Source organism: Macaca fascicularis, chromosome 7, assembly GCF_037993035.2.
Source record: "Macaca fascicularis isolate 582-1 chromosome 7, T2T-MFA8v1.1".
Classification (NCBI taxonomy): Eukaryota; Metazoa; Chordata; class Mammalia; order Primates; family Cercopithecidae; genus Macaca; species Macaca fascicularis.
In genome coordinates, this window is record NC_088381.1 from 44,116,315 (window position 1) to 44,130,880 (window position 14,566).

The following is a 14,566-nucleotide window of genomic DNA, read 5'->3' on the forward strand; positions in this document are numbered from 1 at the left end:
TTGCCAGAAATGAACAGGAAAGGTGAAATTGGCAACATGATTCCTTTTATCATTTGTAACCTAGAAATTTCTTCCCAAGAAAAAATTTGCTTTTCATCTGCTACAGTCTATAAGCTATTTTTGTTGTTTTTCTGCCCTATTCTTTCATACTTAAAAAAACTCATTCATTTGATTTTTAAAACCTCTATTGTAATTTGGTTAGACGCTAGTCTCTTCTTCAAAACACAAGACTTCGGATGACTGATTTGATGATTCAGCAATTGGATGCAAGTTATTTACTTACTGTCTTCTCAGTTAATTTATTTTGAGGTTTATGCTTCAAAATTAAATGGGAGCCACCTAAATATTCACATGTATGCAGCACCTGCTGTGGGCCTAGCACTGCGCCAGTTCAGAAAACACCCCTTCTAGGTCTCTGGAGAGGGAGATTTCTCTTGTATGCCTTGCGTCTAGGCATAAAAGACTTTCTCAACTTTGCAAATCTCTCCATAATCCCTTCAGTCAGTTCACAAGTGTTTATTGAGTGACTCCTACATATTCCACACTGTGCCAGGGCTTGGGGGAATATAAGAAATAGTACAAACATTGCCTTTAATGAGCTTGGAGAGACAAGATTAATAGATTGGAAACAATAGGATAGAACACAGAGGACACTACTTCATGTTAAATCTTGAGGCACTGATCAAAAGGAACGTAGGGAGCCGGGCGCGGTGGCTCACGCCTGTAATCCCAGCACTTTGGGAGGCTGAGGCGGGCAGATCACGGGGTCAGGAGATCGAGACCATCCTGGCTAACACGGTGAAACCCCGTCTCTACTAAAAATACAAAAAAGTAGCCGGGCGTGGTTGTGGGCGCCTGTAGTCCCAGCTACTCGGGAGGCTGAGGCAGGAGAAAGGTGTGAACCCGGGAGGCGGAGCTTGCAGTGAGCCGAGATCGCGCCACTGCACTCCAGCCTGAGAGACACAGCGAGACTCTGTCTCAAAAAAAAAAAAAAGGAACGTAGGTGTGGGGGCAGCTGGGGAGTCACTGTTGGCCAGCCTAGTCAGGGTGGGCCAGGAGCACATTCACACACCCGTGCTGTTTCTTGAGCACTTACTATGTGCCAGATGCTGCACCATATACTTTCTGTATCTTAACTCATTTAATAGTGTCTAAAACAATACGCCCCAGGTGGTTGTACTCCCCTTTTTACAGATGAAGAAATGAATGCTTAGAACGGTTAAATACCTAGAATTTAATCAGTCTATGCTCTGTATATATACTCTGCCAAACCAATCAGAGAAATCTTAAAATCCCCTTTTTGCCCTACTTGCCTAAGAAAACGTTTACAGTGCTCCCTCCTCTGAACTTCTTTAAGTATCTGGTCTGCGTGCTTCATCAGCCCACAATGATTGCTGTATTTCCCTCCACGTTTAGCCCAGGGCTTTGCCCCTACAGACCAGTCAGCTATTTTGTGAATGAATGGATGAACAAATGAATGACTTCATTGACTGCTGATTTCCTATTCATACTCCCTGAAATATTGTGCAGCATGGAGTGGATACTCTCATTTCACTATTCCATTTGGATGGGATATTTAATTAGGGTTTCTTATGATGTTACATGTAAGAAGCACATCTTAAGAAGGAGAAAAGTTAAATTAAGGCAGTGTTTCCTTTAAACCAAAAATCACAAAACCTGCTTTTTAAGTAATATACTCCTCTTTGGGAATCAAGCAGGGGAAAGGCTGGTTTCCTGAAATAATCATTCCTATGATTATAATCAGACCATTTATTTGAACAGGACATTCCCTAAATTGGCCCTGTCAAGTCCATACAGAATAAGAAATTGCAATTTCATCAGCTTTGTAAAGTTAATAGCTCTGTTTTATAATTTACTGAAGTTAATGGAATAAATTTTTAAAGCAGTATGCAATTCCTGTTGATGTTAATGGGAGTTGTATGGCTAAATCCCTATGTATTATTTGAAAGTACATTTCCAAGGTATCTCACAGCCCTCCTTCTGAAGGAATCATTGCATCTATTTTTTTTGGTGGTGGTGTTATTTATATTTTCTTTAGAGAAATGCTGAACTGTAAAAAAGCCAGTTAGATTGCTCAGATAGTACAAAAGCAATCTAAATTAACCTCAACATGGGTTTTGGATATGCTCTTTATTTTAAACTGCACAACATCAGTCGGATGCCAGAGTTCATAATGTCATTTACCTTCACACCAGTAATTAACATTGTGCCTGTTGTTTTTAGATGCCAATGTGAATGTCATCTACATCTGCTCCCATCATATGAATGATGAGTTAGTGCTGTATTACAAACAAATCCTAAGTCTACATGCAGCCGTCAAATCGGGGAACCTTGAGGACAGAAGTGACCTGCAGGACAGGATCAAAATTATCACCCCTGAAGCTGTAAACATCTTCCCCGTGAGTTTGTCTTCTAATTACTACGGTTTCAGGGATGCAGTAAAATTAAATTGGAAATTTTATAACTTGCAATGCTCTGGTACACATCAGTGAAATATTATTGCAAGTGTAACAGCTTTACTGATTAGACTACTAGTTGGTCTGTAGGAAATAAATATTCCAGTTTAACTTTCAGACTCAGTGGAGCTACCCCTGCCCAGTTTCTCTGTAGTCATAGCCTAATTCCAGTTACTAGGTGGTACCATCAAGTAGGTGGATTTATAACATGCACCATTCCTTTTTCTTAATTTTGTGTGGAGGACACTAAGGCAGAGAAAGGCTGGGCCTGCCCACAGTCACAAAACTAGTTAGGAGCAGAACTAGACCAGGCCCTCTCTTTTCTGATCCACACGGGTACTCCATGTTTTTTTCCCCTGAGGGGAATTTGGCTTGATTTACCATATCAGATGGTTCCTAATGAAAAATGTTCAGGTTTTTTTTTTTTTTTTAATTGTGCTGATTTTTTAGTGAATGGAATGAATTCTGAGTGAATCCTATTCCTAGACAAGAGCCTTTGGGAAATTCATGGAATGATAAAGGCAGCGTTCTAGAATAAGGCAGTACAAAAGATGGCTTAAAACGAATTTATCTACATTTTAACAAGAATTTGAACTTTCCATGTTAACCAGATAACAGTTTAATACCTAATGGACTATGCATTTTTGAGGAGACTTTTTTGGTGTAATTAAAGATAGCTGTTTTCATTTACAACTGAAATGCACCAAAGTGAACTGTCTCTCTGTTGCCAAAGTGATTGCATGCTATACATAGGGAACATCTATGTGTTGGGTGACTACCCGTTAACACTTCAGATGTACCATGATTTGACCAAAAAAACAGTGGGTTTGGGGGAGGGACCTAAGGAAAGGCTTGCCAGGACTGGGGAGAGTTTCGATAGCATTTCTACTTTGCTGATAGTCACTGAATTGTTGTCAGGATTTATTCTTTTCTACCAAAATGAACATTTTATTTTTTCATAACTGGACGCCTCAGTATTCCTTTAAAAACCCTCTGCTCAGTTTTGTTTCATTGGCACTTTTGGCTGTGAAAGAGGAAGGCAAGGACAGGGGCTGGGGAAGCAAAAGAAAGGACAAGTGGCAAATCACTGCCACTTATGTACATTCTTGGGAACCTTCCAATATCCTCCACCAATGTAAGAATTTCTTTGGTGCTTCCTAGTTATTGTTTGGCCTCACTGACACAGTTACTATGGACATTAGGGTGCAAGGAAGAAAAAGAACTACCATTAGTGTATAGTTAAATTCCTGATTTTCTCCAGCCAGAAAATTGATCTAATGGCTGCTAGCTATTAGTAAGGAGTTTCTGCACATCTGAAATGCCCATATACATTAAAGAGGCATAGAATGGGGAAGGGTCACTAGATTGGGGAGAAAAAAAAGTGAGAAAACTAACATTTTTCAAATTCTTAGCATACAGTTTCTTTTCTTTCCTTTTTTTTTTTTTGAGACGGCAGAGTCTCACTCTGTCACCCAGGCTGGAATACAGTGGTGCAATCTCAGGTGACTGCAACCTCCGCCTCCCAGGTTCAAGTAATTCTCCTGCCTCAGCCTCCTGAATAGCCGGGATTACAGGCATGTGCTACCACTCCCAGCTGATTTTTGTATTTTTAGTAGAGACGGGGTTTCACTATGTTGGCCAGGCTGGTCTCGAACTCCTGACCTCAAGTGATCCGCCTGCCTCGGCCTCCCAAAGTGCTGGGGTTACAGGCGTGAGCCACCATGCCCAGCCCAGTTTCTCATTTGATTCTCAGAATAATGCATCAAGATGGAAAGATAGCTCTTTTTATCCATCTCTCTTTATGGCTGAGGAAACCAATACTCCGTTTCTAATCCAAGGTTACTAGTAAGGCCAGAGTGTGAACCACAATCTCTCTACCCCAGAGCAGTATCATGAGTTGGAATGACTGCCTTGCTCCTGGATGACCTGGGGCCTTGGGCAAGCCCCCTTACCTCTCTGGTCCTCTGGTCCTCATCTATAAAATGAGATCCTGGATTAGATCATTTCAGAGTCATCTTCAACTCTATCATCCTATTACCTGAGAACTGTACCCTTGCTAGTCCACTATTTGGCTTCTAAGCAGGAGACAGGCACTCACAGATGCACATAGTATTGGTTTACATCTTTATGAGTAGAAACAAACAGGCAAGGTTTTAAGTACTTAATAGTTCTCCTCATAGCTCAAGTTTAAATTATTTGAGTAATTACTCATAAGCAATCAACTTTTTAAAAATGCAAAAATTAAATTCTTACTTTCAAATCAGTTATTGTTCATGTTTGGTGATTGCTTTATTTGTTTTTAATGGGTTTGAGAAATTGTATCAGTGCTGATTTTCATTTAAATGGATGGCTATGAGATTTTTTAAAGCATGCCAAAAATCTGTTTGTACATCTCTCCAAGTTACTATATGATTCTTGAATTTGTAATGGTAAAATGTGCTCTTTATAAAAGTCATTATGTCTATTTTTAGACATTTCAGTGTTTATGAAGACATCCTAAACAACTACCTTTTATCTCAGGTCAAAAAAAAATCAGTGGTGATAAATTAAATGTAGCTATAATTCAATGGAACTAGAAACATTTTAGATTTTGTCATCTGTGTCAATCCATTGCCTGGATCTGATGATACTGATGTTCTCCAAATGGTCATACAAGATCTGTGATTAGTGATACATCCTTTGCCATCACTCATTCACATTTAAATCTGTATTAAACACATATGGAACACAATATTGTGGCAGCATCTTGCCTGGAGTCTAGGGCATGCCCGCAGATGACTATAATACTGAGTCGGGTAGAGTACTTGCCAATAGAAACAAGTAAACCTAGAGGAGATGGAACTCCATCCTGGCTGGAAATGTGCTCAGAATGTTAACATTAGGTTCTATTGCTGCGTCTGCCATCCTCCTTCACATCTCAAAAACCCACCAGGTCTTTACTACTCACTCGATAAAATAAGGAACTTGTGGCAGCAGTGGCATGTCAACTGTGTGAGCGGGGTTTGAATCCTGCTTCTGCTGTTTACTAGCTGTGTGACTTTGAGCAAATCACTTGAGGCTTAATTTTCCCATCTCCAAAATAGGGATAGCTAATTGATTCAATGTCATATGGATCAAACGAGAGATCACGTCAAAGGCTTTGATCTTGTGAACTTACCATGAAAAGATTGCTGCCTTGGAATCCTCTTCTGGGTGCCCTGAAAAGCTCACCACAGACATCGTAACTCAAGTCACCTATTTAGTTCAATTTTTTTACGTGTCTTCATTGGAATAATTTACGGGAAAAAGAAAATAGTGAAATAAACAAGGAAGAAAGACAGTGACTAACCAGATGGAAAACACAAACCTGCCAGGTGTTATCACTGGCCATTGTCAAATGGAACATTGGGTTTCCTAGAACTGCATTCTCAGAAGTATGTTTTTTCAATGGATTTAAGGCCAGGTGCAGTGGCTCACACCTGTAATCTCACATTTTGGGAGGCCAAGGCAGGTGGATCGCTTGAGCTCAGGAGTTTGCGACCTAGCCTGCCATGTCAGGCAACATGACAAAACTCGGTCTCTACAAAAAATACAAAAATTAGCCAGGCATGGTGGCACACGCCTATAGTTCCAGCTGCTTGAGGGGCTAAGATGGGAGGATCGCTTGAGCCTGGGAGGTCGAGGCTGCAGGGAGCCGTGTTTGCACCGCTGCACTCCAGCCTGGGTGACAGAGTAAGACTCTGTCCCTGCTTCTACAAAAATAAATAAATAAAAATAAAAGGATTTAAAATTACAGTAGAAAAGGCATATTGCATAGATCTAAGGAACTTGGAATAGAACACCTAATCTGGAGGAAGGGCCCAATAGGGGAAATCATGTAAATCCTTGTCTCAGAGGAGCTCTGTTTTTGCCTTTTAAAATTGTGGTAAATTATATATAACACAAAATTTACCATTTTAACCATTTTTAAATGTACAGTTTGGTGGCATTAAGTACATTCACACGTTGTACAACCATTGCCACTATCAATTTCAGAACTTTTTATCATCCCAAGAAGAAACTCTGTACCCATTAAGCAGTAAGTCCAAAAGAGCTCTTGTTTTAAAGGGAAAGTTATTTCAGAGCTGGAAGGACCCTAGAGACTTCTCATCCAACCCCTCATTTGAATATGAGAAACAGACTCAGAAAGGTTGAGTATTCTAAATCACCTAGCAAGTCACAAATTCAGACTGAAATGCAGGTGTTCTCCCCAGTCCAGTTCTCTTTCTCCCATACTCAGGAATTATCAGGAATTATACTCTCTGACAATCTGCAAACTGGTGCATCTGATATTCCTTGAAACAATCACTTAGCATTTCTCCATGTTTTTATGCTGCAGTAAGTAGACAATTTTTCACTAGAATTGGGGTAGTAGATGCTAGTCTATAAAATCCCTTCAACTCCCTTGAGACTCTGGCACTTTTACATTATATTAATTGTGTAACATTTTAATGACTTTATTTTTTATTTTTTTGAGACAGGGTCTTACTGTGTCACACAGGCCAGAGTGCAGTGGCATGATCTTGGTTCACTGCAGCCTTGATCTCCCTGGCTCAAGCGATTCTCCTGCCTCAGCCTTTGAGTAGCTGGGACCACAGGTGTGTACCACCACGTACCTGGCTAATTTTTTTGTAGATAGGGGGTCTTGCCACATTGCCCAGGCTGGTCTCAAAGTCCTGGGCTCAAGTGATCTGCCCGCCATGGCCTCCCAAAGTACTGGGATTACAGGTGTGAGCCACGACACCTAACCTGACTTTATTTTTAAGAGGGTTTTCTCTATAAAAATAATTATTACCATTTGTTGAGCATCAATGCTGTGTATTATACTAGGAATTTTACATTTGTGATCTTATTTTAAAAGCCTTAGAGCAACCCCAACAAATGGGTAATTTTTATTCTTATTTAACAGGTGAAGAAACAAGCTCAGGGGGGGTCTAAGTTACTTGCCTACATTAATGGAGCTTATAAGTGACAGAGCTGGATTCAAAGCCAGACCTGTTTCACTTTAAAGCCCCATCACTTTCCTGTGTGCCATGCTGCCCTCTTCTCTAGAGGGAGGAAAACAATCTTGGATTATTTTATTCTATCCTTAGGTAATGTCTTTCCCATGCCCATCTTCACCTGATAAAATCTCACCCATCCTTCAGAATTCACCTCAACCCCAACCTCTTTCGTAATAATAGTACCAGCTAACATTCATTAAGTCTTTATTGTATCCAAGGCACTGTTATAAGTAATTTACATACATTATCTCATTTAATCCTTACAGCATCCTTATGAGGTAGATACTATTATTACACTCATTTTACAGATGAGGAAACGGAGGCACAAGGAGAATGTGTATTTGCCTTTCCAACTCTCCCCACCAGCATGCCTCTCGAGGGCTCGGCAGATCCTTAGGGCCCTTCTCTGCCCCGTCTCAGTTATGTGTTAACTGTTATTCGTTCCCCACCTCTCGAAAGCAGAAACATGATTGTGTTAGTTTTGGTGTATGCTGACCATCTAGCTGTTTCCTCTGCCCCCATTAGACTAGCTAGAATTATTTATTTAATTGAATAAGACAGTCACATGTATTGCTGAGCTGGGTCTAACTAGTCAAAAATAAAACAAAAAGAGTTTTTCACTGAAAAATGAATTTGAGTCTTGCTGAAATTTTCAATTATTTTCTATTTGTGAATCCTTTCCAGAGTTGTTGCCTAGAACCATGATAATCATTATAAAAGTGCATGTTATCTGAAGCAGATTTAGTAGTAGAATTTTGGAAGGAGGGTGTCAGGTCAAGTGCCTTTTTTCTACTCAAGCATTTAAACAGTTGCCAGAGTAGGAATCTATATAGTAAAGAATGCTATGGGGCTTCTTTCTTCATTTTTTGTATTGATTTTCCAGACACTTTAGTGTTAAACCATGCCAGAAGTGTTGCAGAGATGAATCACTATTACCCAAAGGCCGCCAGCCTCTTTTCCTTCTGACAGAAGGATAATTCCACGTGGATCAAATAAATACAGATGTGTAGTAATTAGTTCTATTCCCAGTGAGCCTATTTCCAACACACTAAAGATGTGAGCGATTACGGAACCTCACCCCAACAGCTTTTATCAATTTAAACTGCTAAACAACAGGATAGGTCATAACCCAGCCTGCTATTAATAATGTATTTATTATGTGCAACATTATAAATTAGGTGTATGGACTAGAAAAAAGGACACTTTTTAACAATAATAATATGATCTTCCCCCAGAAGCATCATATGTGCCTGGCCACTCACCTGATGTACAGTCCCAAGGCAATCAAAAGAATAAAAAATCTCATCCGAGGAACAGAGGCCTACATCGTCAGCGGGCTCCTCCACAGAGATGATTTAGCTGTGGCCGATATGTTAGACATACCCATCCTGGGCTCTGAGCCTGAACTAGCTCATCTTTATAGTACCAAATCTGGAGGTAAACGTGTCTTTGACAGTGCCAATGTGGCAGTTCCTCCTGGAATAGATGACATTTATAGTCAGCAACAGGTATGTGGTGTGGACAAGTGAAGCTCTGTTCAAATATTTGAAACATCCTCTTGATCTTGGACAACTTCCAAGTCTTGTGGAGCCAGCTCTACCCAATGAAGGATAGGTGGAATAGTTGAGTTGATTTGAGGGAATCTATTTTATTTATTTATTTCTGAGATGGAGTCTCACTCTGTCATCCAGGCTGGAGTGCAGTGGTGTGATCTGGGCTCACTGCAACCTCCACCTCCCAGGTTCAGTGATTTCCGGCTAATTTTTGTATTTTTAGTAGAGATGGGGTTTCACCATGTTGACCAGGCTAGTCTCGAACTCCTGACCTCTAGTGATCTGCCCACCTCAGCCTCCCAAAGTTCTGGGATTGCCAGCGTGAAGAACTACGCCCGGCCTCAGGGAATCTACTTTAGAACTTTGTGTTTTAAAGTATTTTCCTGTTAGTCTTGCAGAAATTGCTGGAATTTCCAAACCCTTTACTCATTTGGAATAAGCACTGTTAAAATGTATATATCATTTGGACTAATCTGCTATCAATGTTTAATGCTTTAACATGGATTAATTCATCATCATATCAGCCAGTCATTAAATAGGATCCTAAGAAATAGGAGAGTCAGTTTTCGCTAAAAGCAGTGGGTTTGGAAAACTCCAGTGAGTGATCCTCCCCACTGGGTCAGATTGCAGAGGGCCTGTGAACAGAGGGCTGCAGACTTCCATCGCTCTTCAGGAAGCGATCTAAAGGGAGGAGGGGAAAGATCTCAGAAAGGGGAAGTAAGGCAGCTCCAGGAATAAAACTGGGGAAGTAAGACAGCTCCAGGAATAAAACTATCTGTTTTTGGTTTTGCCTTGGACCAAGTGTGTGGCTATGCATTCTTCCAGCAGATAGTCAGGGCCTAAAACATTAGGAGAAATGTATTAGCCACTAGAAACGTTTTCTCTTTGAGTTAGCCCTGGCAGGTGTTCTTCCATTTAACTGCCATCTGTTTTCATAATAGAGAAAATTAAAAGACAAATGGCTGTTAACATTTCCTAACCTCTGTTTCAGTACACCTCTTGACCATTACTCTGAGCCAATCACAAATTATCCCCCTACCCACTTCTTGGGAAACCAGAGAACCGTGCACAATGAGTCAGTTTGTGAGGGACGATATTTAGGGATCCCCTCCTACTCTCAGTTGCCTGATCGTGATGCTCTGCACCTCACAGCCACTGAGCTAAAAAATCTAGCCTTTCAACAAATCATACTTTGCAGAGATTAGTTTGAAGATACTATTAGCTTATTAAATTGCCCACAAGTATTTCACTCTTGCTAGAGTATTCTTGGGCAATTTTCATGGGCTCATGAAGGAGGTTTCTCTTAACGGTATCACAACCTAGGAAACTCGCAGGCAATTTTAGCAGGAGTGGAACAGAGAGGCTCCCCCTGAGCTGTTATATCACTTCCATTGTCATTAGCCACCACTGGAATTTGAAGATAACAAGGCAGATTGCTTGACTCTGCTTCCCAGCAGAATATCTATCTGGCTGTTAAACTTATTACAAGCCAAATACATTTTTAAATGATACTATTGCACACATGCACTATACATTAAACAACCTTCAAAACTTTAACATGTATGTGCAATATTTATATGGAGTCTTGCCTTCATCTTCACTGAGGAAATCTCAGGCAATCTTTGCTATGAAATATTTCAGAACTGCGTATGTTGATTATAGTTAAAGATGCAGGCACATTTAATGCAGTAAAATCTCCCTCTAGTGCTAGTATTCAGAAGTATGACTAAAAACCTCCTTAGAGACATATCAGATTTGAGAGATGTCATTTGACCTATGGTATGTGCAAATTGTATAACAATAAACCAATATTTCACCTGAGTTCTACTCTGCTTGTTTGGAAAACATACATCTGAGGTCATCAAGAATTAAAATACTCCACTGAGATTTTTCCAGATAGTGACTACCCTACCTAATCTATCTGAGCATGTCAGCATTTTGAATCTACAGATGGGGATGAATCAATAACACTGACTTTTTACCGATATACATCATAAACTTAAAGCTGGTGAAAGAAAGCTGCAATTATTTTAACTTAGGTTATTAAGTATTTCTGACTTTCAGTTGGACTTTAGCAGTAATTATTTTTCTGCTCCTTACCAGGATAAAACGAATCACAGCTAAAAAAAATTATTACATCCTTTGAACAGATAGACTGAAACAGAAAAATGATAAATATTTAGAAATAGCATAAAGTCATTTTGTTTAGGATTAATTTGTTTAAATCTAGCATGAACACAGTGAGCATTTCCTGTTTTGATCCATAAAGTAACTATAAAAGTTCTCTTTCTGGAACATGCTCCATGGGAAATATTGACAGCTTTGGTTAAATAATCAAAAATGGCGATGCTATTTTAAAGCACTGTTCAATTTTCACTTAAAGATAGCACATAATTCTTTCCAGTGGTGCAGTCTTTACAATACTATTGATCCTTTTCATTACTGTAGGGGATCCATCAACAGATGCCCATTTATAGGATTCTCAGAAGCAACAAATAATAGGATTTGGAAGAAATAGATAATAATTCTGTTAGTAGTTGAGACCTCCAAATATATAATATATCTAAATATGCCATTTTAAAAAAATCTATGCCAGAACACCTTTACTAACACTAGCAAAAGAATTGTATCTGATGTTAACAGGCCAAAGACCGTTTCTACTTCTGCAAAGTGTGATCATCATACAGCAAAATATGATTAAATGTAAAATCTATATTCTCAACACATTAGAGAAATAAGGAAACAACTTTGAAGGCACATTTAAAAAACCTTCCTAGGCTGTGCTCATCACCATATGGTTTGTAGACCGGAGTTCTGTCATTTAAACACCCAAATTATCAATACAAACTACTTGATAATTAGGGAGCTAAGATAATTTTAATTTTCACCCTCACTGAATACCCCATAGTTGTATGAGGTTTCCAGAGAACCCAAGTATGGCCATTTTGCTATCTCTTCCACACTGCCGTGTAGTATAGTATCCCCAGGAAGATTTGCTGGACAGATACAACCCAGAAGAACAGATCAGGCCTTTAATCAAAATAACTTTAATCTGATAGCTCCAAACCTCAACAGAACTGTAAACCATGAGTCCTTTCACACTCTTTAGTTTAAAAAAAAAAAAATTGTGGGCAAAGAGAACTGATCAAAAAAGAGGATAAGAGTGTCACAGAGTTCTTCCGTACAGAAAACCATAGCCAAGAACGGCATGGGAGGGCTCGCGAGACAAAATGCTTAGTGTTATTTTGTTGCTTTCTGGGAAGCATAGACTGGAAAGTCTGATAGGAAGACAAGACAGAAAAATCATTTTGTAATCTAATGACGTATTTTTCTCCCAGGCTGTGCCAGGAGAGTATTACTTATAATTAAGTCATCTTGCTATAGAATTTTATCTGATTCAAACTCACCCCAAATGGCTTATTGACTGTAAGGAAAGTGGCTTCTATTGCTCCTCTTCTGACTTCACCCTTCTCCACCTCTCTGTGGGTTGGGATAGGCAGCACAGTGAAGAGGGAATGAGCATAGGTTTTGGAGTCAAAGCAACTTGAATGGAATTCCTACTCTGCTACTCAGTGCTGTGTGATTGTGGGCAAGTTATTTAAATTAGCGGAACCTCAGTTTATTTACATATAAAAGAAAACTAATAATGGAGTCCACCTCATAGATTATTGCATTAAATGAGAAAATTCATGCACAGAACTGAGATGAGCCAAAGGCCTGTCTCCTACTGAGAGTTCAGTTATCTTAGAGATCATCATCATCATTATTCTGATACTTGAGCTTGGAGTACTGTTCTGTCCCTTAAACTCCCATGTGTTTGAGCCCAGTTCTTGAGGAAATGTTTCAAATAAAATGTCAAGTAGGTGTGTATTCCAGGAAGGTTGCTTTCACAAATGTTTTATCACCTTTATCTGTCTTCTTCTATAATATACTTGTTTATATCACACATATACTAAATTCGGCCAATTGGCCAGCCAAACAAATGTATTTCTTGTACATTAATGAGGAAAAAATTAAATGTTTTATAGTTTATAGCAGTGAAAAGCTCAACAAATCCCCAAACAGTTAAAGTTTTCAAGACTATAACTCTTTATAGTCTTGAAACAATTAAAACATCATTTGAGGAATCAATAAGTAAATGCATAATTCTGCGAAAAAGAAAGAAAACAATATTAAGATTCAATTACAGGTATTCAGGGATTGTTTCTTTTGCCTTCAAAAGCCAGCAAAATGATAATTTCAGAATTTCTCATAATAAGACTTGCTTTTAAACATGTCTTTGGTGTCACTGGTTAATGGTTTCTTCACATCATATTTATATCCCTTTAAACTTCTTTAATCTGTCTTAATAACTAGAAGATAACCAAATGAACTGACCATTAGAAGTAAAGACACATGAGAAGTACAGTGGAATCCCAGGAAATGAACTGTATTAAATGTAGCTGTGTCTTCGGCCCCACAGATGATAGAGCAGCTGAGTCAGCTGATAACTGATCACCTGCAAATACAGCGCTGGCTCTTTAAAATGGACTCTGAGTTCCGAGGAAATGGGACTGCATTTTGTGATATTCCTTCCTACCTAAAGTGCTACAAATGGGTGCTCAAGGAGAGTAGCAGATATGGCCTTGAAGACTGGAGAAAGAAATGGGCACAAGTGAGTATTCAATGGTGACTTAAACCCGCAGTGTCTGCGAACAGTTAGGGGATGAAGCAAAAAGTTCAGCTAAGAGATGAAAGTACTTTCCTCTCTACTTAGCTCTGTCACCTGCCAGCAGTGCCTTTCTTGGGACCTTTTTCCTTATATACACAATGAATGGGGATTGACTGAGTTCTTTTCTTTTTTTTTCTTTTTTTTGAGATGGGGCCTCACTTTGTTGCCCAGGCTGGAGTGCGGTGGTAAAATCAGGGCTCACTGTAACCTCTGCCTCCCTGGCTCAAGCGATCCTTCCACCTCAGCCTTCTGAGTAGAGGGGACTACAGGCATGCGCCATCACGCCTGGCTAATTTTTTCTGTGTGTGTGTGTGTTTTTTTTTTTTTTTTATTGAGACAGGGAGGGTCTCCTTATGTTGCTCAGGCTGGTCTCGAACTCCTGAGCTCAAGCAATATGCCTATCTCAGCCTCCCAAAGTGCTGGGATTACAAGTATGAACCACAGTTTGGGTTATTTTCAGTGTTTCTTCTCTGGGCCCTAAAAGTCCTCATTCACATCTTGAAATTGATTATGATAATTAGGAAGTAATTTTTTATCACATTCAGGTAACATTACAAATCTTATAATTTGCCCTAAGTGGTTCTTGATCATGTGCTTCTAACAACTGTTGTTATTAAGCTAGCTGTATTTTATTATGAGATAGAAATTCTATTAGTGAATGGTTGTCACCTGGAATCGAATGTATAATAGCATTCTGTCAGCAGTCATATGTTTTTGAAGACAATTCAAGGAAATTTATGTAACTGCTGATCCCTGTGAGACGCTGAGAAAATAGTACATTCCAGCCAGAAAATCTCCCAGCAA

At 39.4% G+C, this 14,566-nt stretch overlaps 1 protein-coding gene across 1 annotated transcript in view; it reads left to right on the plus strand.

Moving 5' to 3' along the window:
- IQCH (IQ motif containing H) overlaps window positions 1–14,566 on the plus strand; it is a 256,827-nt gene that overhangs the window by 144,679 nt on the left and 97,582 nt on the right. The window contains exons 12-14 of the mRNA XM_065547585.2: window positions 2,245–2,420; window positions 8,734–9,006; window positions 13,514–13,705. Of these exons, the coding sequence (XP_065403657.1) occupies window positions 2,245–2,420; window positions 8,734–9,006; window positions 13,514–13,705 (641 nt within the window). The remainder of the gene's footprint in view (window positions 1–2,244; window positions 2,421–8,733; window positions 9,007–13,513; window positions 13,706–14,566) is intronic.